Source organism: Sebastes umbrosus, chromosome 3 (assembly GCF_015220745.1).
Source record: "Sebastes umbrosus isolate fSebUmb1 chromosome 3, fSebUmb1.pri, whole genome shotgun sequence".
In the NCBI taxonomy this organism is placed as follows: Eukaryota; Metazoa; Chordata; class Actinopteri; order Perciformes; family Sebastidae; genus Sebastes; species Sebastes umbrosus.
This window is the reverse complement of record NC_051271.1, coordinates 25,285,604-25,310,205: the sequence shown is the minus strand read 5'-3', so window position 1 is coordinate 25,310,205 and position 24,602 is coordinate 25,285,604. Positions and strand designations below refer to the sequence as shown.

The 24,602-nt window shown below is 41.0% G+C and overlaps 2 protein-coding genes across 2 annotated transcripts in view; one reads left to right on the top strand and one right to left on the bottom strand.

Annotated features, from left to right (window-relative positions):
- Window positions 1-24,602, top strand: part of tet2 (tet methylcytosine dioxygenase 2) — a 191,137-nt gene that overhangs the window by 81,360 nt on the left and 85,175 nt on the right. The window lies entirely within an intron of this gene.
- cxxc4 (CXXC finger 4) overlaps window positions 15,460-24,602 on the bottom strand; it is a 34,098-nt gene continuing 24,955 nt past the window's right edge. The window contains exon 3 of the mRNA XM_037760902.1: window positions 15,460-16,879. Within this exon, the coding sequence (XP_037616830.1) occupies window positions 16,835-16,879 (45 nt within the window). The 3' untranslated portion in view covers window positions 15,460-16,834. The remainder of the gene's footprint in view (window positions 16,880-24,602) is intronic.

Below are 24,602 nucleotides of genomic sequence, written 5' to 3'. Positions count from 1 at the left end.
TCCGCGCCTTTTGACGCTGCAATAATACATTTTACGTTTTTGTCAGTTCCCATAGACCTACACTGGGGATGTCAAGATACCAGGAATTTAGTAATTGATGCCAATACCTTTGAAATTCAACAATTCTCTAAACTAAAAACTAAACTAAAACCTACTTCAACATCCACTCCTTTATTACAGTTTGCATACTGTTTTTTGTTAGGAAGTTAAACGGGTCATAATTCCCTCTCTATTATCTATTTTATATTGATGTGAAAAGTACTCCTTTTCCTTCAAACAACTGGATTTATTCAAGTTTCTCGCTAAAAACTACATTTCACAAAATTACATTTGAACACATCATTTTTTAATAGTCTGTTTATTGTCAAAACTGTATATACTGCTCCTATTTTTATACTTCCTTTTATTTAAATGGTTCATATTTTGTTACACTTTGTTTAGCTTTTTTTTTTTTTTTTTTTTTACTGTGTTAGCTGATGCATCTTGTTTTCTGCACTATCCCCTTTGCTGCTATACACTGCAAATTTCCCCACTGTGGGACTAATAAAGGAATATCTTATCTTATCTTATCATGATAACGTTATAATTCACCTTCGCCCAATACTCATCTTTACTGAATGGAGCCTGAACGCATCATAATGTAAATGAATGGCACCTCCCGTTAACCAGCTCTTGTCCTGCCAATTTCAACACGGATTTGTTGTTCACAATAAAACATTATCAGGGAAAAAACAGGGTGCGTCCCCTGAAAGCATTGATAGTGAGTTTAAGTCTACCAAAATGTTTACATATTACGTTCATATAAGAGTAGCATATGTGACCAAAATGGTTGCACTCGGGAGCCCTGTAACATACAGTAATTTTGCCCATTTATTTAGTATCTTCAGTGTGCATCGTGAACAGCACAAAGGTGGGAAGAGAAGTGCAAAAAAAACAGGACTTCCATGCAGATGAGGTCATGCAAGTTTGCTTTTCTTTTTTTTTTACGTCAGACTGGGAATAGATAATACCAGTAAAGAGTGGTAAAGTAAGCGTTGTGCTTCTGCACACGTCAGACTTGTTGGTTATAACTTAGTACTCTACCAGTTTGCATTAAATACTATTGGGTGTGTAGGAAACATTAACATCCTGGTGATGCCTTGGACACACACAGTTCACAATGAAAAATATGATGGCAATTAAGAGCTCACTCTCTGAACTCGCTTTGTCTAATGTTCTTTTTCTTGGTTTCGTTCTCTCTGACTCTCTTCTCATCCATAAACACAAGTTACTGGGGGCAACGGCTATCAGCGAGGCTGCATGAAACCTGAGACATATCCTAGAGAAGAGGTGTGAAAGTGTGGGAAATATCGCTTTTTATGGGTTGCCCAAATATCTCCAGACAACTTTGTACCAAAATTCACAAAGGTGGAACGCGAACGCCGAGGTTATTGACCTGTTCTTCAGGTTTCTGGTGCCTGCACTTATACTCCCAGTCCTATAAACCAAGTAAAATCCACAAAAAACCCATACTAATATGAACAAGAGACACTTTCGTTGAAAGTTATAAATTATACAGGCATTGATAATTGCTGTAATATTTAAAATGGTGCTGTGAGATGCCTAATTAATCCCATTCACCCTATTTATTGAAACAGCTATTGCTGAGAAAGAGGGGCTAAGGGGATAAAATGAGAATTCATTATGCTATTTGGTCAAATCTAATTTTGTCTCTAGTTTCTTGTTTGTGTGAGTAAATTATAACCTCCCCTGTGCATTGTTCTTGTGTGCTGTGCCATCCTCCATCCAACGTGTGTGTGCTTGTGGTGTTTGTAACAGACAAAAACAGTAAGTGTGTGTGCGGCCATACTGACTGTGACAATGCAGAGGGACCATGTGATTTTTCTCATCTCTTCCTTTCCATCCACAAAACCCCTCACATCCTCACACGCATACACACACGCCTGCGTGCATATGCAAAAATGTGTGCACACACACACACACTCCCTCTCACTCATTTATACACACGCAGACACACACCAAGCCCAATGCTGTGGAACAGCCATCAGTCAAAGTGTGTTGGCGCTGCAGGTCCGGGGGCATTTACATAGATAGATGATGGAGAGATTATGGGGCGCAGGGGTTATTAATCATGCTGCTGAGAAGGAGAAGAGGGACTCCTTGGTGTCACTCTTCTCTCCAGGGATGGCTCTTTACCCTGGATATGTCTTTTGTGCCATTTCCCATGTTCTATCTGCTGCCTAGCTAAACCACAGTGGTATTATGAGGGCCTTGGCATTCAATATTGCTGCAGGGTAAAAGTACGGTGCAGCTAAGTCCACCTCCGGCTTCAGGGCTACCGTCCAGAATTTCCTGCTGAAATGTAAAAAGAACTTTACTTTTTTTTACTACACATACTGGGCCATTCAGTTAATTGATAATAAATACTTGAGATGTTCTGATACCATTTTTCCATCCCGATTCCAGTACCTGAACTTGCGTATACCAGTATGTAAAAAAACAAAAAAATCAATATATTATTTATGGCTGTCAAAGTTAACGCGATAATAACAAGGGGTAGGAAATCGATTCACCTATGTATCGCAATTTTTTTTACGATTTGGAAATTGATTTTTTAATGCCAGAATCGATATATTTGCTTCATTTGAGTCTATGCGAAGTAAGAGTAAGTTACCACTTTTATTGTTGTAGTCTGAATGACGTCATATCCGTTCCCTATCCGTCAACCAAAACAAACCAGCTGGCTGCTATGAGCCGAAATGAAAAAGTAGAAAACGGCAGAGGGTCCACGTGGATACGACCTGCACCCTCCCATTTTAAATCCAACGTGGTAAACACTACACATACAGTAAAGTATGGAAACACTTTGGCATCGGTATCGGAACAACTCTATTAAATACAATATTTTATATTCTGGCAATAAACACAACTATGTAGTGCCGAACTGATTATTTGAGTAATGGATTAGTCATTCGACAGAACACAGTTTTGACTACTTCATCAGGGACTTGTTTTTTTGTTTTTTACAGTACCTCTTTTTCTCACAGTGTTAAATGTACTCACCTGTGCTCTCTGTGTTTGCGGTGGACATAAAGTCAGTGCCCAAGAGTTGGTTGACTGCTAGTTTCTCCCAGTTTTAATGTGAATCACACCCGTTACCAAACTTGTGAGCCCCGTGGCAGCACTTTATTACTCCAGATCCTCTTCTTGCATTATTATTTTTTCACCCAGTCCCTGCAGTTTTTTTTTTTTATCTGCTCTGTCCCTCTGGAAGCTACTACTGAAACTACAGTATAAACACTTTAATAATGTTTGTTTGGTGTACAGGTGTACTACAGATTCATTTTACCATTCTTCAGTTTTCAAAACAAATGAATACATTGGAGGATCTTACTAGATTTTCTAGTTGGGTGTAGATCTTTTATTATGTAACAAACATAAACTTTGCCTTTAAAAAGTCCACACTGCAACTAGAGGGTCTAGATTTACCCGCTTTTAAACTCTATCAATGACACAGTTACATGTGGTAGTCTGGTGTGTCTGCTTAGATTTTCAGATTCTACTTTTAGTGTGTCAGTGGCAAAAACTTATATTTACTTGCTTGGAATTTGTTAGAGAATGCAGCTAAAATACATATACTTCAGACATACAAAGCTGTCTGTCATTATAATGATTTTTTTATTGTTGATTTTTCTCTTCACCCCGATCCAGGGAAATCAAAATTTTGTACCCGGGCTAACTGAAATGACATGAAAATTACAGTATGGTAAACATATTGGAAAGCTAGGTGACCAGTTTGTTTGTGATACCCTTATCTATAAGGGTATAATATCTCAATAATAAACAAATCTTCAGATTTCCACAATTGAGGCACTTGGATGGATTTAACATATTTGGTGAATGTGTCAGCTTTAGAATCAGTAATATAAGTACATCCGCATATTGTATATGGACTCACATGCATACAAATACAATACATACAGCTTCTAATCTTAACCAAATTGTAACTCTTACAAGCCTCATACTCACCAACCGTGGTAGTAAAGTTGTATTTTTTAATAATGTTCCTGTTTCATATTTCCTACTCAGCTTGGATGTACACAATATCTTATTTCATCTGTCCTGTATGTAATTTTTCTGTCCACTTCTATATTTATCTTGTGATGTTTTCTATGTTATAGTCTCATCTAGCGCTGCAACAATTAATCGATTAGTGGTCAACTATTAAATGAATCGCAAACTATTTTGATAATCGATTAATCGGTTTGAGTAATTTTTAAGAAAAAAAGTCAAAATTCTCTGATTCCAGCTTCTTAAATGTGAATATTTTCTGGTTTCTTTACTCCTTTGAGTTGTGGACAAAACAAGACATTTGAGGACGTCATCTTGGGCTTTGGGAATGACTGATCAATGACTTTCATATTTTATAGATGAAACAACTGATCGATTAATTGAGAAAATAATCGTTGGATTAATCAACAGTGAAAATAATTGTTAGTTGCAGCCCTAGTCTCATCTTGGTTACATTTATATAACAAAATATAAACTATTGAGCACCATGCTTCCTGCATTGAAACTGAATGGCAATAGTTAAATATGATGGTATTTGCTTGGGAGACTGCATGAAGCATGTATTGCATTGTGTTAACTGACATTGTCTTTATATTTCTTTGTATCTACCTCATATTAAAGCCATGCTTTCTGCATTACATTCAGAAATACCATTGAAAAACAAGCTGATGTAGCTTTGTACATCACATTAACATGAAGTGGGACTACTTTCATTGTTCCAAATTACCAAAAAGCATCTTACCATCTACTTTGTTTAAGCGGTTTCACATGGATAACATAGTCAACTCCTCTCACGTCAACTATCTCAATGCCTCTTTTAAAATTTGAGCCCTGCCGCAATTTAACATTTCATAGAGCCCACAATTCTGCATGTTGTATGAATTTTGAATAGTGAGTGGTTGGAATGGGACACTGTGAGACTGGTGGATGTGATAATGGAGTAATCCACAGCGACAGGTGAAGTACTCTGCTCCTCTGGGCTGTTTGCTTTGGTAAATGTAGCCGCCATCCTCTGACCCCAATGGGACCTGACACTTGGACCCTCCCTGTTCTTCCTCTTCACTCCTCCACCTCCTCTTCCCAACACTCGGCTATACGTTCACCAAACGTGCGCATGATGTTACCACAGTTTTGATGTCGCGCTGTAAGTCTTTGGTCAGTGATAGCAACAAAGCCAAGTGGTGTGTCTTTGTTTTCATAGCAGGAGGTAATGAGTTCATTGGCTCACTTGGCTAGACGTGGTGGGTGGATGTATGGGTGGGTTAGTGCAGCAGCTGATAGATGGATGGACAGATGATGAATAGATAGGTCGATGCATGGATGAAAGGACGGGTGGATAAGTTGAAGGATGAGTGATACCTTGAGAGATAAGTGAATGAGAGCTTCTTTAGAGATATTGTTTGTCGGCGTTTATAACCTTTCCATCATCCCACATACAACCGAGCTGTACTGCGCCCCTCAGTCTATTCAAATTAGGAATATATATATTTATTTACTTAACTTATCTATTTATATCAGCAAGGTTGGGGTGAGGGTTAGATGAAGAGGGAATAATGCATCAGGCAGAGAAAGGGAAATATTCTATGCTTAAAGCTTCAGTAGGCAGTATATTTCTGGCGTCATTGGGCAAATATTCCATAATAACCTTTCAGCATATTGTAATTCAAGTGTTCTGAGAGATAACTAGACTTCTGCACCTCCTCATGGCTCTGTTTTCAGGCTTTAAAAAATCGAAATGTGACTGGAGACTTTGGCCAATCACAGGTCTTTTCAGAGAGAGCGTTCCTATTGGCTGTGCCCCGGCTGGTGGGCGGTGCTTGGTATTTCTTCAACTGATCTCAACATGGCTGTCGAGTCACAAACTTTCTAATTTTACAGCTAAACCGTGCACTACAAGATGTTTCTGAAAACATTTGAGGAGAGAAATAGGCGTTACAGTAACAGAATATTGATTCATATTTGATCAGCGGGGCCTAGTTTGACCGTTTGATCGGAGACTGCGAGCGATTGACAGCCGGCTCTCAAAGACGGCAGCTGGACGGCAGACACCAGATCAGCTCTGATTGCTTGTTTTCCTCCGGTCTGTGAAATCTTGCAGATGCCATTAGGAGCACCGGAGGACACAGAGACACATGATTTTTTTCAGATTACCTGTCTCATGCACTACTGTCAGGATATAGTGACCGTTTTGTAAAAATAACTTTATTTAATCATATTTGCTTCATTTCTACCCACTGCTGCTTTAACTTACAGTATTGCTTTTTTTTGTGCTAGAATTTGAAGAAGAAATATTATAGATCCATCAAGCCACGAGTTTTTCTGTTCTATATTCTGAAACTTTGGCAGAAACAAATCTGGAAGAGATTTCTATGAATCACATATTTTGCACCATATTTTGACATTTGATTAATGTAAATATGACATTTTGTCACACTGCCAGTTTCTCCATTAACTGAGAACTAAAACTTTGTCTTGTTGAATCCTATTCTCTTCAATGGCTGCGAGGTGTCGGAGCTCTTACAGATTGAAATGGTGATGGATTATTTTGAATGGTGTTGTGAATATGTTTAATGTTGTGGAACTCTGAATGATAGTGTGGGCAAGTGAAAGGCAGGCTACACCCACTGGACCTGAAGGGATGACTAAATGGATTTAAGCCACTTTGTGCTGCATTGCGTGCACACTGTCTCCTGCAAAACATGTTTGCTTACTTTTCATTTGCTTTGCCAAATATGTTGAAGGAACTGTAATTCCGTTAGCTATCAATGCCTTTCCCTCCAGTCCAGGTAGTGTGATTTCCCCATGCAACACATTCTCACTCCCAACTCATCAAATACCGCTGCTTGGTCAGTGCCCCCACGCTTCAAACTATGACGCTCTAGGCATGTCAGTTTCCCCTGGTTACATGCATAGTGTCCTTCCAAAATAAACTTCCGTGTTGCTGTGATGGTCACAGCCACACAGGGTAATATCATTCCAGTTCACACTTTCTCATCTCATTAGTTTGCTACCTACACAGGTTAGTTTAATTTGCAGCCAACCACACCTGATCAATTTGGGTTTAGTTAGTTCTGCTTTGTTTTAAGTAATAGTTAGTGTCCATCTTGGTTACCCTTTGTGTACTATTTGGTTTGGCCAAGCCCCTATACATGTGTCACTGTGGAGGTCAGTTTTGTTCAGTCAACACCTTGTTTAGTTGTGATAGTAAGTTTAGTTATGTTGCTTTAACCTCTTTTATAGACCTAGTTATTAAATTCTGAAACAGCCCAGTTACTTCAACAACTCCTGTTTCCTCGTTGCCTCACTGCTTAGTCCCTAACAGTTACATACATACTTCCATCATAGGTAACGCCAAATTCACACCAGGCAGCGGCGAAGTGCGGCTCGCCACAATAATTCCATTTTTTTTTTTGCGGTGTTTTGCGTGTTCATGTGTTTCAGGTGGGAAGAAATTCTTTGTAACATACAGTAGGTCAACATTTCACAGTCACAGGATCTGTTTATTGATTGTCTGCGGGTCCTCTCTGGCTGCACTTCGCTGCTAAAAATTAAACTTTTCCCAACGTTTGTTTGGCCGCAATTTCAAATGGCCACAGCATGCTGAGCTCGGGAGCGACCGCCGCAGTTTTTTCATAGACATTGCGTGGCAGTTCGCCGCAGGCCGTACTTTGCCGCTGCTCTGGTGTGAATTCAGCATGGGGCTTAAGACTAAGTCAGGTTTGGGTTAAAAAAGTATGTTTGTTATGTAAAATAACTACATTTGTAACATAACTGGTAACGTAACTGCCGTTAGTGAAGTTAAGTAACAAAACTAAGGTAAAATAAGTCAACATTGACATGGTTTCATACAGGACACTTAACAACACAACAGTGATCTCCTTGGTGAAAGTCCTGTGTTTGTTTGACCCATCCAAACTCCCCTCCCCTCCCCTACGCAGACTTTCTTGCTCTTTATACTACATCAGTTGCTCTGACCCTCTAATAATGATGCGAATGGGTTTACATTGGAGTTAGTTGAAAGCCCAGTGCGTCCCTTGCAGACGCTAAAGGTTGCCCCGGTGCGGGGTTCTGCGGATATGATCAGTTTAAAAATCCTGCTTTGACACAATACATTATGTGTACTATCATTTAACATACGTTTGTGTGATAAACAGTAGTAGTAGTATACAGTACAGTAGTATCTTTTCGGACACACTGAGCATTAATTTACGTCGTCACTTCCTGAGAGCTTCCTTGCCGGTTGGAGAACAAAAGCGAAAAGTTAAAGTGAATACTTACACTTAAACTGAAGCATTATTGACGTTACAGAGTCACTACCGCATTGCATTGTGGGATATTTATGTCGTTGTAGTGTCCAGCTTTTTCATACTATAATATTTCACCGGAAATGGTATACAATTTACGTACTATTGTTTTCATATAAGGTTTTGGACATACTAAAAAATCTCACACACTGTATTGGCGTACTAAATAGAATGTTGGTATGGAATTTCGGGGTTGAAAAAAAGGACATTTTCAGTTATTCTAAATCAGTTTAGTCTGTTGCACGGGCACCACCCTGGAATCCAGCCTTGCTGACTTTGATTGCCTAATTCCTCAGAGATCACTCTGAGACTCGTGCTGCCAGGGGCGTTGACATGATGTGGAGAAATGTTGCCAGCCGTCATGAAACCCACCGCCCCAATCAATCAATCAGCATGCTTACACACCTCTCTGTATGTGTTCCAATGTGTTGGCGTGTGCGTCTGTGTGCTTAAGTGTGTGCGTTTGAGAGTGGAGTTTACCCATTTGCTCTCTCGGGTCGGCATGTGAATAGGAGAGGCAGGGAGACCCTAAATGCACCGTCTTCCTCATTCATCAATTACTACACCTAGGAAGGTTGTGCCTGTCAGGATGAGCAGATGGTGTCTGTGCATGTGTGTGTGTGTGTGCGTGTGTGTAATAGGGCTGGAACGATACACCTGTCTCCCGATTCAATACTATCACGATACTTGGGGGCCGATTCGATATGTATTGCGATTCTAGAAGTATTGTGATTCGATATTATGATTAACTTTTTTAACACTAGACCATGAGAAAAAGTTGAATCATACACTTCTAGGGACTTTTAATTTGAAAAATATCGAAATTAATGCATTAAAAAGTTCACAAATTAGTGGTATTTTCTTTTTAATTTATAAGGGACATGCAATGTTTTATATTTCTGGTGAATACAATCCAATCAATCTTATTTCCATATATGTATTTAGTATATACAGTTCCCTTTGTTAACACCTTATTTAGAAAACCAGACGTAGTCACACGTGTATACTTGCTTTCCCCGTCAGCTTTGTTCTCCCTATACATCCATGATCAGCTCCATTTGGGCTGTATTTAACATACATGTCAGTATAAGGGGGTAGCGTCGGACGATTTGACCACGGAGATGAGAGTGACGGCTGGCTTGACCGCACGTTACCGCAATACGATAACGTTTCCTGTCCATGACAGAGTTAGCATGCAGCTTTAGCCATCATATCTAGCTCCGCTTTTCCTGCAATATGTGAATCCCAAAGTGTTTCCATACTTTACTATATGTGTAGTGTTTACCACTTTGTGTGGGGGTTCAAGTGGTATCCATGCTGACCCTCCGCTGTTTTGTACCTCTTGTTGCGGCCAGCTGCGGTTTGTTTTGGTTGACGAATTACGGAACGGATATGACGTTACGTTACTCAGGCTACAACAATAGAAGCGGTAACTTCCTTCTTCCTCCGTATAGACTCAAATGAAGCAAATATATCGATTCTGGCATTAAAAAATTTCAAAATCGTAAAAAAGAATCAATTCTTTTTCCCATCCCTAGTGTGTATATAACCTGTACTATACTGTGTGTGTGTGTGTGTGTGTGTGTGTGTGCGTGTGTGTGTGTGAGAGTGTGTGACAGGGTGAGGCTTTCGCTACATATATGAGAGACAGAGAAAGGTGATGACAGAGACAGAGATAGAAATGTATGGGAAAGAGATGTACAGATGTGTGAAGGAGATATGTACAGGTGTGTTACACGGGGAGAGGTCGGGGAAAGAGTTGGCCGTCTCACTGCGTCTCACTCTGTGATGGCTGCAGGATAACTAATCATTCTACGCCTGCCTCGGAGAGAAAGCGAGAGAAAGAGAGAGAGAGAGAGAGAGAAATAGTCAGATTAGTGGAGAAAGATCATTCCAGCCAGCCGCCTTGCTGGCTTCTCTGAAGACCCTGCTTGTCTGTGTCCTCCTCTCCGTGCTGCACATACCCACAGACTGAAAAGTTTAACTTTATTTGACTGAATTTCTTGAGAAATGTCTGCTTTTATTATTGTTGCCTATGGGGAATTTCGTCATCACGAAAAATCTGGACATTGGTCACGATTGTAGAAACCAGCACTTACTCACTACATATATTTCAAATTACTTAAATTCCCTGAGGGTGCAACAAAAGCAGTGGACTGAAGTGGAAGCACTAAAACATTTTCTAAACAAATGGACAGCTAATGTAGCTTGTTGAATGGCCTTATAGAGATATATCTTTCTTTTTTTTTTAAACATACAATACACTGTCTTGCTACAGATTTTTTTTTTTTTAACTTTAGGATAAAATTTCAGAGATGAGCTCAGACCAAACAGCCCAAGAATCCGATTTTCTTCCCACAAACTTTCAGAACTTTGTAAATCTACTTTCCACCCAAATGTCGCTTGTGCAAATCTTGCCGCTTCCTTCAGTGAGGAGATGTTTTTCTTCTCCCTCCTGCTCTTAACTGTGTACCAGCGGTTCTAGGGGCTGTCATATTGCATCAGCGCTCTGCTGATTACTTCCACCTTGTCTCCCTCGTCAGGAAATGATTCTGACACGCACTCACACCCTGCTTTCTCTGCATCAATATGCGTGCGATGGAAAAACTGCAGACAGTAAATAAATAATGAAAGACGAGGTAGGGAGGAGGGGAGGGAGGCGCTACGTGTTGTTCTCTCTCGGTCTCATTCTCTGTCCTCTGTGTGTGCGAGCGACTCAGAGTGGGAAAGTGTTATGTGCGTTGTAAGTATGTGCAAATTTGCAGTTGGAGATGGAAAAGGGAAATTTGGATTTATTACACAAACATTTCAATTTTATTGAAGGGGTTGATAAAATGACAAAAGAAATGTAAAGATGGTTTTAACCTTGAAATTAGAACATAGGATAGAAACTGATTAGGTTAATTATTTTATTTCTGTTATTTCATTTCTGCAGTATTGCTTTAATTTTTCGATGGTACGTGTCCTGTCTCAACGCCTCCTCGCAGGAAGATGTGTGGATTTTTCCACTGCTCAGTGACAAGAAGTATGCCAGTAGAGTGAGGGAGCGCTCTCAGTCAAAATCCCTAAAGGGATTATCACAGAGACTCTGCATTTCTGTGGAGGACACAGAGAGGGTAAGCACATCTGATTGGCCCACTAACCCCTGGCACCAAGTGGCATGAGTGGCATCACGGGAGCCTTTATTCATTCTGGAGTTTATTGAGTGACAGCTGGTGTCCAGCCTCTCTTAAGCTGGGCACACACTGTACGATTTTAGAAATGTTGTTGTGTAATACCTGCTCCTAAAGTATGAGTAGATCGTTTGCGATGTAAAGCCAAAGATCACGATTTATGTGCTCACACTGTACGGTCCGATCGTCGGCCCCTGCGGACCGTTCTGGCTGTTGACAATTGTCAATAAAGATTCTTTTGAAAGCTCCGAGGCAGGTAAAGTTTGTTTGCTAGCAGAGGTCTGTTCTCTTTATACATCCATGGTCTGTACGGGTCACAATGCTAACAAGGCAGAAACGTGCTGCCTTGATCATCTGTGCCGTCCTGTCTGCTGAAAAGTCTAAAAAAATAAAAATAAAAAAGAGGTGCCAGCGTACATGGACTCGCAGGTGGCTAGGAAGACGTGGACAGTATGGCTTGTTGATTTTGCAGAGAGAATTGGAGGTAAGCTTGCCAAGTTTTACTATATGTACATATGTACGCTCCGATTACTGTAAAAAGAAGTAGAAAAAAGGCACTAACGTTGGGGATTCGGCTCGTGGCTCTGCTTCAACTGTGCAGGAGCCTGTGGATGGCCGACCAAAATTTCTGACATGTCAGAAAATTCATCCGACTGTCCGACGGCCGGTCGGGAGGAGTTAATCGGTCCTCGGTCCCCCCTTTACACGCCGACTGACGAAGCTGAAATTCGGTCCGACTCTAAAATGAGTCGTGCGGCTCAAAATTCGGGCCAGAAACGGGCTAAAATCGTACAGTGTATGCCGAGCTTTAGGTTTGCAGACAGGATCTTGGGAGGGTCAAGGGAAAAAAATTAGTTTCCTGCTATAATTTGGAAAGCATCCAGCTCAACATCTTTGTCATGTCAACAGGACAAGTACAGTTTCAGATATCAGTCCAGTGGCACATATGTGATAATGACGGGACGGCACTAATTAATGATTCGTTTGTCTGAATGTCATTTCAGCTTTCTGCTCTCCAGTTGATCGATTTTATCTCCAGAAACGCTCCACTATTTGGCTTCACGTTGGTGACTTATTGTAATCATCAGCAAACTTCATGTGTGTGTGTGAATGCAGTCGGGTTCAAATCGAGTTCACAGCTAAAAATTGCATTTCAGCATTCATTGAAAGCTAGTACAACATTATCTGTCAAATGATATTTCTCAAACAGGATTGCATCATTCCTCAATAATCTAGGTCAACAGGAGGATTTGTTGATATTTAGCAGAAGAATTTAAGGATCCACATTGCTCCAGCATCCCAGAAAGCAGCACTGACACTCTCAGTGGAATGAAAAAATGAAAATTAATGAATCAAGTAAATGACAATCATATATCTCTTATGAGCTATGCTGCATAGTGTAAAGGTGCTTAGTGTAGGTGTTTTTTAGCTCATTCTGTTGCCCCTACCCACATTTTATAGGGTTTAGTTAGTTTGGTGGTAATTATAGAGAGCTTTCTTTATTAGTACTGTAACCAGTGACGACTAGTAAAGAAAGTCAACAAGATAAAGAAACGGCGCTTTTTCTATTGAGTTGGTAGAAATCAAAACTTAGCTAAAAAGAGAGAATATTGGTTTGCTTAGTCATAACAATGTCTTTATAGACTGATGGTATATCAGGGCTATGTTTTATTATGTTTTTTGTTTTTTTTTACCTCAAGTGGTCTAAAATTGAATCCCTCTTAGTGTTTGGATGTAGAATAAAACAACACTTCACTTTAAGTTACCATCCCTATTTTTTACAACCTGGATCTTATTTCTGTAGTTTTGGCGATTAGTGCAATCAAAAATTCCAAAATCAGTAAATCGTCAAGAAGTAATTACAGCGTGCAACTCCCTCTAAAACCAAATATTGTTGTTTCATTACTGTTTTTGTACAAATTAAAGAAATTAATGAAGTCGCATTTCCACCAAGCAGTTCAGTTTAGTTCATTACACATTAGAATGGTTATTTTTCATGTTTACATTAGTAAAAGTTGTGGATGGTACCAATAGAACCGCTCCATTGTTGGTACCACTTCGGAGTTAAAACACTGCAGACCACTGATTGGTCAGAGAGAATCATTGCTAGCATCACACGGGTCATCCTGCACAAATCCGCTGTTGTTAAACAGTCAACCTACCGTCAATTGCAACCGCAATTTTTAATTTACTCAACCTAGATTTTAAAAAAATTACAGCACACAAAAATATGGCACACTACGTTTACTACGCCATACAATTGACAAAGTGCTGTTGTTCCTCTGGTTGGTTGCCGTTGAAATGATTCAGCGAGATTCCCGTTGAAGATGATGTCACGTCGTTGCAGCGATCAGCTGAGAATCCCGCCTACACTGAGGGGGTACTATCTGCAGAGGAAACACAGTTTAGAGAAAAGGACCTGGTGCTGGTAGGGTTATTCTTGAACTGTGGAGTGAGCCAGGCCAGCTGTTTTCCCATCCTTGCTAAGCTATGCTAAGCTAATTGCTGCCATTGGTCGTACTCCATTCTTAACACACATATATAATGTATTCTTTTTCTTCTATTTTTTTTATTAATCTTTTATTTAAAGGTGCGAAATTCAAAATTCAAATCAATTTATTTTTATATAGCGTCAAATCATAACAGAAGTTATCTCGAGACGGGGGGGAGCATGGGTGCTATGCTTCTGCAAAGATGCCGTCACTCGGGACGGCATTATGAGCTGTAATCGCCATATGTTCGCATTGCCAAGCAGCGTCTGTGAGCTAACCAGTGGAGCACCCTCACCTGCACTAAAAGGCATGCGCGGCTGGCCCGGCGATGTCAACAAAGCACAGAGAAGCTCAGATTACAACACACACAGAGGAAGAGCGAATTCATTCTCTGCTCAGGCAGATATTACTAAGCTATATCATTACATAGTAGTTTGCTGCTATATTAATGCTCTGAATGTGCAGAGAACCTATAACTCTTCAAGTTCTTCGAGTAATACACAGCTTAGAAATCGGTTTTGAGAAAATTGGTTTGGTCGAGACCGGGTGAGGAACAGGGTCATCTCCATGTGATTTAGGTCAATATACGTGATAGTAATTTTCCTGAATGAACCTTGAACCTTATAAGGAGCGAGGGCTCATTATGTATTCCCACCACCCCACTAACGTGCTAATGTAGTCCTGCTATGTCCTCCGCCTCTGTCTCTGCCTGTCTGAAGCAGGAAACTGAACATTACCACTGGGGCCTGAGGACTTTAAATCCCAGTTCCAGAGCGCATAGTGGGAGGTGGGGGGGGGGGGGAAGGATTAGAGAGAGCTGTCTCTGATGTTATTTAATCTCACCGGCCAGGGAGTGAGCGAGCCAGCGTACCCCTGATGCACGTTATCAACCTCTGATGACCAACGAGGGGGATTGGGCGCCTCAGACGCAACATTGCCGCCAACACAGAGCACTTCAAGTCGTCTTCCTGGCTGGCCCTAACCAGTCAGCAGCTCAATTTGGGTGATGGCAAGCGTGCTCAGTCAGGGGAGAAGTCGGTCCCGGATGATTTCCTCCTTCTCTGCTCGTTCGCCTCAGCATTGACGCCCCTCCCCACCTCAGCTACCGCCCAAATGTGCCTCTGTCCTCTCTTTCCCTCCTACTGCCTCCCTCCCCATCTTGCCATAACTACTCCCACTCCCTACCCCTGAAACCCAAAGACCCGGCAATCGCTCAGTTGCTCAAGCTATCTCAGGAGCCTGTCTCGCTTCAGCCCCCACCCGCTTCCCCTCGTCATCCCCCCCTCCACCACCACCACACCACCACCACCCTCCTGTTCTCCCCCCCAAGAGCATTCCAGCATGACAAACCACATGGGATTTCACTAGTCCTTTAAAGTCTGCTGCCTCTGGGAACCACTCTTCTCCGTGCAACATTTTAGTATTCAAGGGACTACGTGACTGGGGAGGTAACCAATGCTGTTACATTCCTCCCGTCTCCTCCTGGTTGTTATTCCTGTTGATGCTTTGCGGGAGGAAAAAAAATAGGATCTTTTCCTTATCAGGTGTTCATAATTGATCACTGATTTTTTTTTTCCTGTCGTTGGTGATTCAGCCAAATCAAACATTTACTGTTTTTTACTGAAGTCATTTTTTTTTTTTTATTTTAACACATAAAAGCATCACAACAACAATATACAAATTCTTAGTAATCTTTAAAACCAAAACACATTTACACATGCAACAATAGGGTTTAAGACAATGAGTAACTTATTGAATAATTCTGTTTTTGGAATGTGTTAACGTTACTTTGCAGGAGAAAAGTCCAGACTATCCCTTAGCTCCAGAACAACATCTGATATGTCAAATATGTATAGTGTACTGTAATTAATTCTAAATTTGAGTGTTTTCAACATAACATACAATTCCTTTACTGGCATTACTCTCTACCTTTTAGACAGTTACAACCTTTAGTGGAATAAAAAAAGAGGTTTGATGACCTACGTAGTTTTGTTAAAAAACATGTACTTTGAGATCATCTTTGAGAATATGACCTCCCGACAGCAGCATGACTCATAAACCTCCGCTGCTGTCACAATCAAATGACGGCCAATTGGATTTTAAAGCAGTGCAACTCACCGCACAAGACAATGTGCCCTGTTCTGCAGTGAGTCCACTTAAAATGAGGAAACACGTCAACAAGTCCGTCACAGAAGCTGCCGTCCTTCCCGTCATTGTTCTCAACGAGACACATCACATCGCCGGCGACGGTCTTTAACATTAGAGTGGCATTTAAAAAATTTCCAGATGGAATAAAAGACAAAACTAGAAGATGATTCAGTTTGATAAAATAATTCAAGAGTCAAAAAGAAATGAAAGGTTGAAGAATAATCAACAGAATAGATTATTGCTCCAGAGTAAAGTGTGTTGTGTTTGTTATATCATCAATCCTTGTGGCCTCTTCGGTTTGACGGAATCAGTATGATTGTATGATTGTCTGTCTGTTTGAGTCCTTTACATAGGATTGGCTGTAAACCTACAGCCACAACACTGAAAACACATTCATAGACACCAAAAATATACATTATGATACTGTCAAAAGGTACAATAATTACACAGAAAAGGAAATTACAGAGTTAAAACAACACCATTATGTTTTCATTTATCTTTTTGTCTGTCCACTTTTCTTCTCTCGTCCTCCCCAAACGTGTTGGGGGCGCGTTGGGCTCTGTGAACCCATCAAGTGCTCCTGGCAGAGAGTCAAGAGTCCCACCTGCCCTCCTACGGCTGGATGGGGCAGCCATGGCTCGCAGCTCTAAAAGAACCACCGAAAAGCTTCGCCGGTGTTTACCGGCGTCCTCTGTGGGGAGACAAAAAATGAAGGGCACATTTTAATTTGCGGTGTTCAAGGTCATGCCATTGTCTGTGCAAAAAAAGCATACATTCATTCAGACAAATTTGGAAGCCAATAATCAATAATATTAGAACCAGCACTGCAGTTTGAAATAGCATGGGTATGAAGTAAAGTAAAAACCCAGAAGGGCACTTAAAGCGGTTATAAAGCCCAACCACCAAACCAAGTATTTCATCAAAGAGCCAGCCAAGGTGATTACATCCACGTCCCACCCACACCCAAATAATCATTACGCTGGATGAAATATTCAATACAAATTCCCAAGAAGCAACAATGAGGCATTTAATTACTGCGAGCTCTAGCCGCAGTGAGGGGGAACAGTGCATCATTTCAATTTGAGCCCGCGCCAGCAGCCGCCCCTCCTCCTCCTCCCCAAAACCTCTATGCCAGAGTGACAGCCTCTCCTTTCCCAAACTCATTTGGAAGTCAAAGACATAAAATACTGAAGTCTCCCACCAATCCCCATGACCAATTAGCACATTTTTTGATTATTTTTTTTCTCGCTGTTGACAGGGGGGAAATAGTGCATAATCACAACTAAAATCACTTTAGTCTGAGTGGAGGGCAATTTGACATTTTAATACCAAGTGTCATCTGTGGCTCCTTAAAGGCATGCTGATGAGAGCTTTAGCACCAGACTCCTACACTCAAGCTTATACAGCTTATGGACCACATGTAAACATTATTTATAGTAGGGATGGGCAATAATTTAATATTAACGTATGTTGTCTTTTGGTGGATTCATATATGATCATAACATGTTACTATTTTGCAAAATTCTGTTTTCTGAATGAATGATTCAAAGTATTTGAAGCATTTGTAGTTAGAAAAATAGAAAAATAAACGCAATGCGTTTTACAAAAAACAAATGTAGATAGGGCTGAGCGATATGGAGAAAATCAAAGATCAAGATATTTTTTACCAAATGCGTCTATATCGATATTGTGACAAGATTGTAAGGTTGACCATTTGCGCTTTTACAAAATATTTACACAATGATATTTTTGTTAAATAATCATCAGTGATGTGGATATAATGACTAAGTGGCTAAAGGCAAATAATAGAACAGCTAGAACAGTCTGGTAAATTCAGAAAATGACATCACTTTACTGTCAAAACCAGGAAAAGACGACACTTATGCCATATTATGATATCCGAAATGTAAGACAAAATCTAGTCTCATATCACGATATTGATACAATAGCAATATATTACCCAGCCCTAACAGTAGAGCTAAAACAACTAGTCCATTAATCAATTAGTTGATTGGCAGAAAATGCATGAGCAATAATTTCGATGATTAGACGCTTAAATCATTTTGGTCACAGCCTCTCAAACGCAAAGACATCCTGCTTTTGGTGGTCTTATATACAGACAACTGAACATCTTCGGGTTTATAACTTTGTTCTGACAAAACGAGAACATAACCTTGGGCTCTGTGAACATGTGATGAGCATTTTTCACAATTTTCTGACACTTTGTAGAGCAAACAAGTCCACTGCCCATAATGACAATAATCATAAGTTGCAGCCCTAGATTACAGTAGACCACAACTGATTTAGATGAGCATCAGTTTGATTATTTTACATGTAATGTTATATTTGCCATGTTGTAATTGTGATATATTGATATTGTAAAAAATATTCTTATGACGATTATTCCAGCCATATCACTAGTATATATATATATATATATTTTTAACTATTTTTTTTGTCATGAATACTTTAAAACACAAGGCAAATATTACGCAGGGAAAAAGGGTTGTTTTGCGCCTATATTTACGAAACAAGAACACGGACGCTCCGTAGTCCGTATGGTCCGAACCAGAGCGACAAACTTTACTAGTCATTTCAACCTACGCAGAATGCAAGCAATAGAACCTAGATATATAACATTCACAGGTGAGTATTTCGCATTTTCGTCACGCCCCTCGGTGTGTAAAGTACAGTTATAAAACTACCCTTTTCACAAATAGCACTTCAGCCGTTTCAGATTCCCCACGTAAACAAGAGAGGACATATTTACAAAGTCCAGGAAGTTTAAAGAGTGACAAATGTCGCGTAAGGAAGAGGTTACTAGAGGTAACTAAATACTTTTGTATTTTGTAGTATCACAAAAATTAGGAATAACTTTTCGTAAGATATCATACGAACCGCTGAATGAGGATATGCTGTCTGTGTAAGTAGGGAATCTAAACTCCGTCCGTAAAGGTCAACCGCATGTAGACAGGTGCTGCCTCGCCATCACACTAGTAATGGACACGTACTTTCCTTCCTATGTGTGTAGCAGCCATTTTTTCACACCACATTAAGCAATTATTATTATCCTTCCAAGTGAATAATGGAGGGACCCAGAACAGCAGGATACCATCATCACCAATTTAAAGCCACGGATAAAATGAAACACCATCATGTGTTGGAGGGTCAAGACGCTCTCACAGATCTGATGTTTCCTCTTTTGCCTAATTGCAATGGGCTGATGCCTGTCCCCTTGTTATGTCATCGCAGCCCCAGCAATTGTGTTTTATCGTTTTGGAAAGGCTTTGATAGATGGATTTTCATGTAATTTCGGCTTTTTAAGATATTTGATGGTTGAGAAAAACCGAAAGGATTGGTGAGTGGCATGAAACAAAGGCGCCAGATTTGACCATAGTTACATTATGATTTTTCTAATCACCTGAACCATCAGAAAACTTTGAGGAAAATCAGTTTTATAGATACATTTGAATGTGTTTGTTGTGATCCTATGTGGTTGCCATAGGTGTACTGTAGAATAAGAGTTTCTAAACTGTTGTTTCACTCCAGGTCCCCAGAATGAAAAAGACATAATCGTGTCCCTAGGCTTTACATGGATGATGTGTGTATGACTACATATGGCACTTTACAGTCTGATACTTGGTTGTATTTTCACATATTTTTCTTGTAGAGAGAAGCACAAAATGATACAAATGCTGAACAAATAAAATGTAATATGATTGAAGATTTTGAGATATCTAAATTCAATGAAATTACAGAGAGGTGTTTCCGTTATTTAGTCTACGCTCAATGATTTAAATGGAGTGGAAAAACATAATAGAAACACCTGTCAGTAATATACACAATACAATTCAACAGCATCACAAACTGCAGCCTCCAAAATGACCATGAATTTGAATCAACACCTCTCTTTCAACAAAAACTGAACACATTACAACCGTCATGATGGTTTTAGCTAGGTGTACCTAATAAACTGGCAAACTGAATGTATGTTTCTCTGATAAAATTAAATAGTAAAGGGGTTACATGATGATGCTACAAGACATTTTTGACGACAAAAATTAAGCAAAAGACATGAAGCCTGGAAGGCAACGAGACTAGGGCTGCAACTAAAAATTATTTCCAGTCGATTAATCTGTCGGTTATTTTCTTGATTAATGGATTAGTTGTTTGGTCTATAAAATGTCAGAAAATGGTGAAAGATGTCGATCAGTATTTACCAAAGCCCAAGATGGCGTCCTCAAATGTCTTGTTTTGTCCACAACGCAAAGATATTCAGTTAACTGTGATAGAGGAGTAAAGAAACCAGAAAATATTCACATTTAAGAAGCTGACATCAGAGAATTTTGACATTTTTTTCTCAAAAAAATTACTCAAACTGATTAATCGATTATCAAAATAGTTGATTAATTTAATAGTTAACAACTAATGGATTAATTGTTGCAGCTCTAAATGAGACTAATCTGCAGTTTAGCGCATTTCAAGTTTACATATAAAGGCCAAGTCTGGGAATCAAACACAGTCCTTAAAAGAGAGAACATTGATCTTCAAAAACGTCCTATAAAACATATGAATTTAAACCTAAGTCTTCCTATTAAGGCACATGGAAGAGAGCGCACCAGGCACGTATACTTCAAATGTTATGGATATGGTGTGCACATCCACATTGGATATGGGGCACTTTGAGCCTTAAGCTCTGCTCTCTTGGTCTAGAACGTGATGCTCCAAGAACTGAGGCAAAGAGGAGAGAAATGGGAGGTGAGAATGTTTATCTTGATCCATATTCTCACATTGATCAGTCCCTGGTGGAAGTGCGGCTCGCCAGAGACAATAATGACCCTGATCTGGGCACTCGGCATGTCTCTGTTTTGTTAAGTTCCCGCGTTATCGATCCAGTGGGGCTCTTGAGTGCTGCTTGGATTCACTCCCGGGCCTCCTCGCCTCAGCACACTGCAGTGACCAGGCACAAAGAAGGCTCAATTAGCACAGCTCGGCGTTGTCTGCTCCCCCACCTGCATGCGCCTTCAAAATCACTCCATCAACCGCCGGGGAGAGTGAGGGAGAATAGACACGAGAATACGAAACAACGGGGAGGAAGGGAAAGACGGAGAGGGATAAAAAGGATAAAGGGAGAAGGGGGAAAGAGAAAGGTGGGGAGAAGGTAAGGGTTGATAGTGTTACACCAGGGACACGGGAGCGACACCGAGGTTTCACCTCAAATCAAGACGCCGTGGCAGCAGCTCAGCCTCACGTCAACACCGCTGCCTCTGCAGCAGAGCATACATAACAACCTGGCTACAACGACACACCGAGGGAAAGACAATTTCCCGCTCTGGCAATGAATGCACACGACCGAGTATTGAACTGACTGAAGGAGGAGGAAGAGATTTCTCCAGACCTCAAATTAACCCCACCACACCACCACAGTAGGCAGTGTATTCTAAGTGTCTGCCGGTGGCTTTCGGTGATAACGACACAGTAAAACTGACATGTGGTGGAATAATTCTCTGACGATTCTGGCGAGGCAGCGCGAGGTCTCTGGGCAGCCATGACACCCTGTGATCCTAACCGAACCTGGCAGGTGCAGTTAATGCTGAAGCCACGTCGTCGGCTGATTGAGACGAGGCGGTAGGAAGACAGCGCCGACGAGAACGGGACGTTGAATCAGAATCAAACTGACCGGACTGAAGCAGCTTCCGTAAAGGCTGCTCTTACACATGCGTGCACACACAACATAAACCTACAACCACTATCTTGAACATCCAGGTTAAGGCCAATCCTCCGTATCTTTTCCACACAAATAATAAAAACACATGAACATTCCCCAAACCCCCAGCCCAGCCCACGCCGGCCCCCTGCCCCTCCTTCCCCCTGCAGCCTTGGCGTCACACTGAGCTGGGGCCAGAGATAAACCACTCAAGACGATGAGGATGATAATGGCAGACGCCGCAGCGCCTCAAAATTCAATCAGCACCGGGACGTCAATGCGGATGAGTGTAAAAGTGAAATATGCTCGCCGGCGTGTGTTAAAAGACGCCACACAGGGCTCGCAGAAACAACAACAGGCGATGAAGAGGACGATGAGGGGGGAAAAAGCAAGAGAGGGAGACAGAAAAAAAAACAAAAAAAACAAGAAGGGGAGAGAAAATGAAAATAATGTGTCTCTACTACTCTGCTTCCCGGCAGAATCCCACTGGCATTCTGAGCAGCCCTACTTTAACCACAGACTGTGAATAAATTACCCTTTTGAACTCGGGGTGATTGCAAATGTGCCCCGGTTTCTCTTGAGACATGTCTGGCACTAACCCTCAGCTCTGTGCTCCCAGCCAGCCTTGTCACAGAGGCCCCCCTCCCCTCCTCTCCCCTCCCCTCCACTCCCCTCCCCTCCCTCCCACCGACACACACACGAGCATGCACAACATCATAAAACTTTTAATTCACCATAATTGCGGGTGGAATTTTTTTTCCCAGCCAACTACAAAACTCGCCTTTTTCCCTCCCTTTCTTTTTTCTGTCTAGGAATTCTCAAGAATCTCCTCATATGCTGAGATAAAAAAAAAAATGTGTTGGAGATGAGAAAGAATCCTGGAAAAAATCCTGGAAAAAAAATGTGTAGTGTGGCAGAAAAATCTGAGTAGAGATGGAAGGGATAGAAGCAGGGCAGAGACAGATATGGAGGGAGACAGAAAGGGAGGAATCTCAGGGAGAGACGGTGGCACTGGGCAGGTTGAATAGCAGCTTGTGGGAGTGTGCTGATGTGTTTCAGAATGCTCATTATAGCACATGGCCCATACATTACCCTGACAATACCCATTATTTGTTAACCTACAGACCGGGAACCAGGCCACTTTTCATAAACGCAATCCTTTGGACGCAGCACTGACAAGCTAAATATATATAAATATATTCCAATGCGCCCCCTCTCTGTTGACACAAACTGCGGTTGACACCGCTTTAGCCGCCTGGACGCTGGTTTTTAAAAACATAATTACAAACACCTTTCACACAGAGTCGCAACCAACTGCACGCATTTGTGTGCAAACCCAGGTCAGCCAATTTGTTTCCCTTTTTTGCCACCCACACCTCGAACCTTGAAAGCGCCAAATAAATCTGACACCTCAGAACTACAGTCAGAAAAGTTAAGTCTGTGATCATTTCAGCATAAAATGGCAGGGAAATGCCTTTGATTACTTTTTTAGGATAACTGGACAAAAGTAGGAAGAGACAGGAAAGAGGGGTAAAACGAAAGAGTCAACGAAGAGCCAGCCAGACATTCAGGGCCGATCTCCAGGTCTAAGGAAGAGGGGGGGAAAAGTTTCAGCGGTGCAGTCAGCCTTAACTGATGTGTTATATATTGCCTGTCACTTTATTCTGCAGGAATATTGGGGCGTTGCCAAGCTCAAACCTGGAAGGTATAGCAATCCATCACCTGCTCCGTTACAGGCGTTGGTGGGTGGGGGTTGAAATCTCATCTTGAGGCTTGTAGCCAATATTCTAGCCACCCAATGCCGTTTATAAAAGGTACCTCTCCAAGGCCGCTATCACGGACAGACCACTCATCTAGTCATCCACACGCCACTGCCCCCAGTCCTGCATCACAACTGAAAACACACTCACTGCTCAAAGGCTTAAACCTTGAATATTACCTGCAGATACAGAATCATCAATACCATTAATTCTAGTGATAATAAGTAAACTGACTGTAATGGAATAAGCATCTGCTCTGATGAAATTATCTTTCTGCTTTGTGGTTTATTTGTTTACAGCCAAAAAAAATGTTTGCTCCAGTGTTCTGAATACACCAATTAATGCAAGTGATTAATTGTTATTGGTTGGGTAATTACATTTTTTTTAAAGGTACAGTACAGTGGTATTAGAAAGCACAGTTACACATGTGGTACATCACAATGGATAAAACCATTTTAACAGCGGATTGCGGCGAAAAAGTTGAAACAGAATCGACTTTTGGATAAACGCAACCCAACGTCACGCTGCGGTGGCCAATCACCGCCGATCCAGAGCTGTACAACCCAGCCATGAACAAAAGATGTTAATCGTCGTGCAGTCAATGGGCCATTAAAGTGACTCCCACACCCACACAAACCTGTGGCGAATCGCAGCAACGTCTGATCTGGTGTGAATGCAGCCTAACACCTCTTCCTAACATAAAGCAAGCGAGCGAACTCTGGCGGATGGAGCGTGAAAAATTGCCCAGATATACTACGAGCGATGTCGCAGCGTGAGGAGGGGATGAGATTTATCGTTGTTATTTCTCCTTCTGCAAATGAGTTATTGTCTAAGATATTTATTTTTAATTAATGTAATTTTCTTAAGTTTTAATCATTTCCTCAGCTAGATTGATCATGATTTGTACACTGTGATATTTTATATAGACTGTAATAAAGAGTGATATT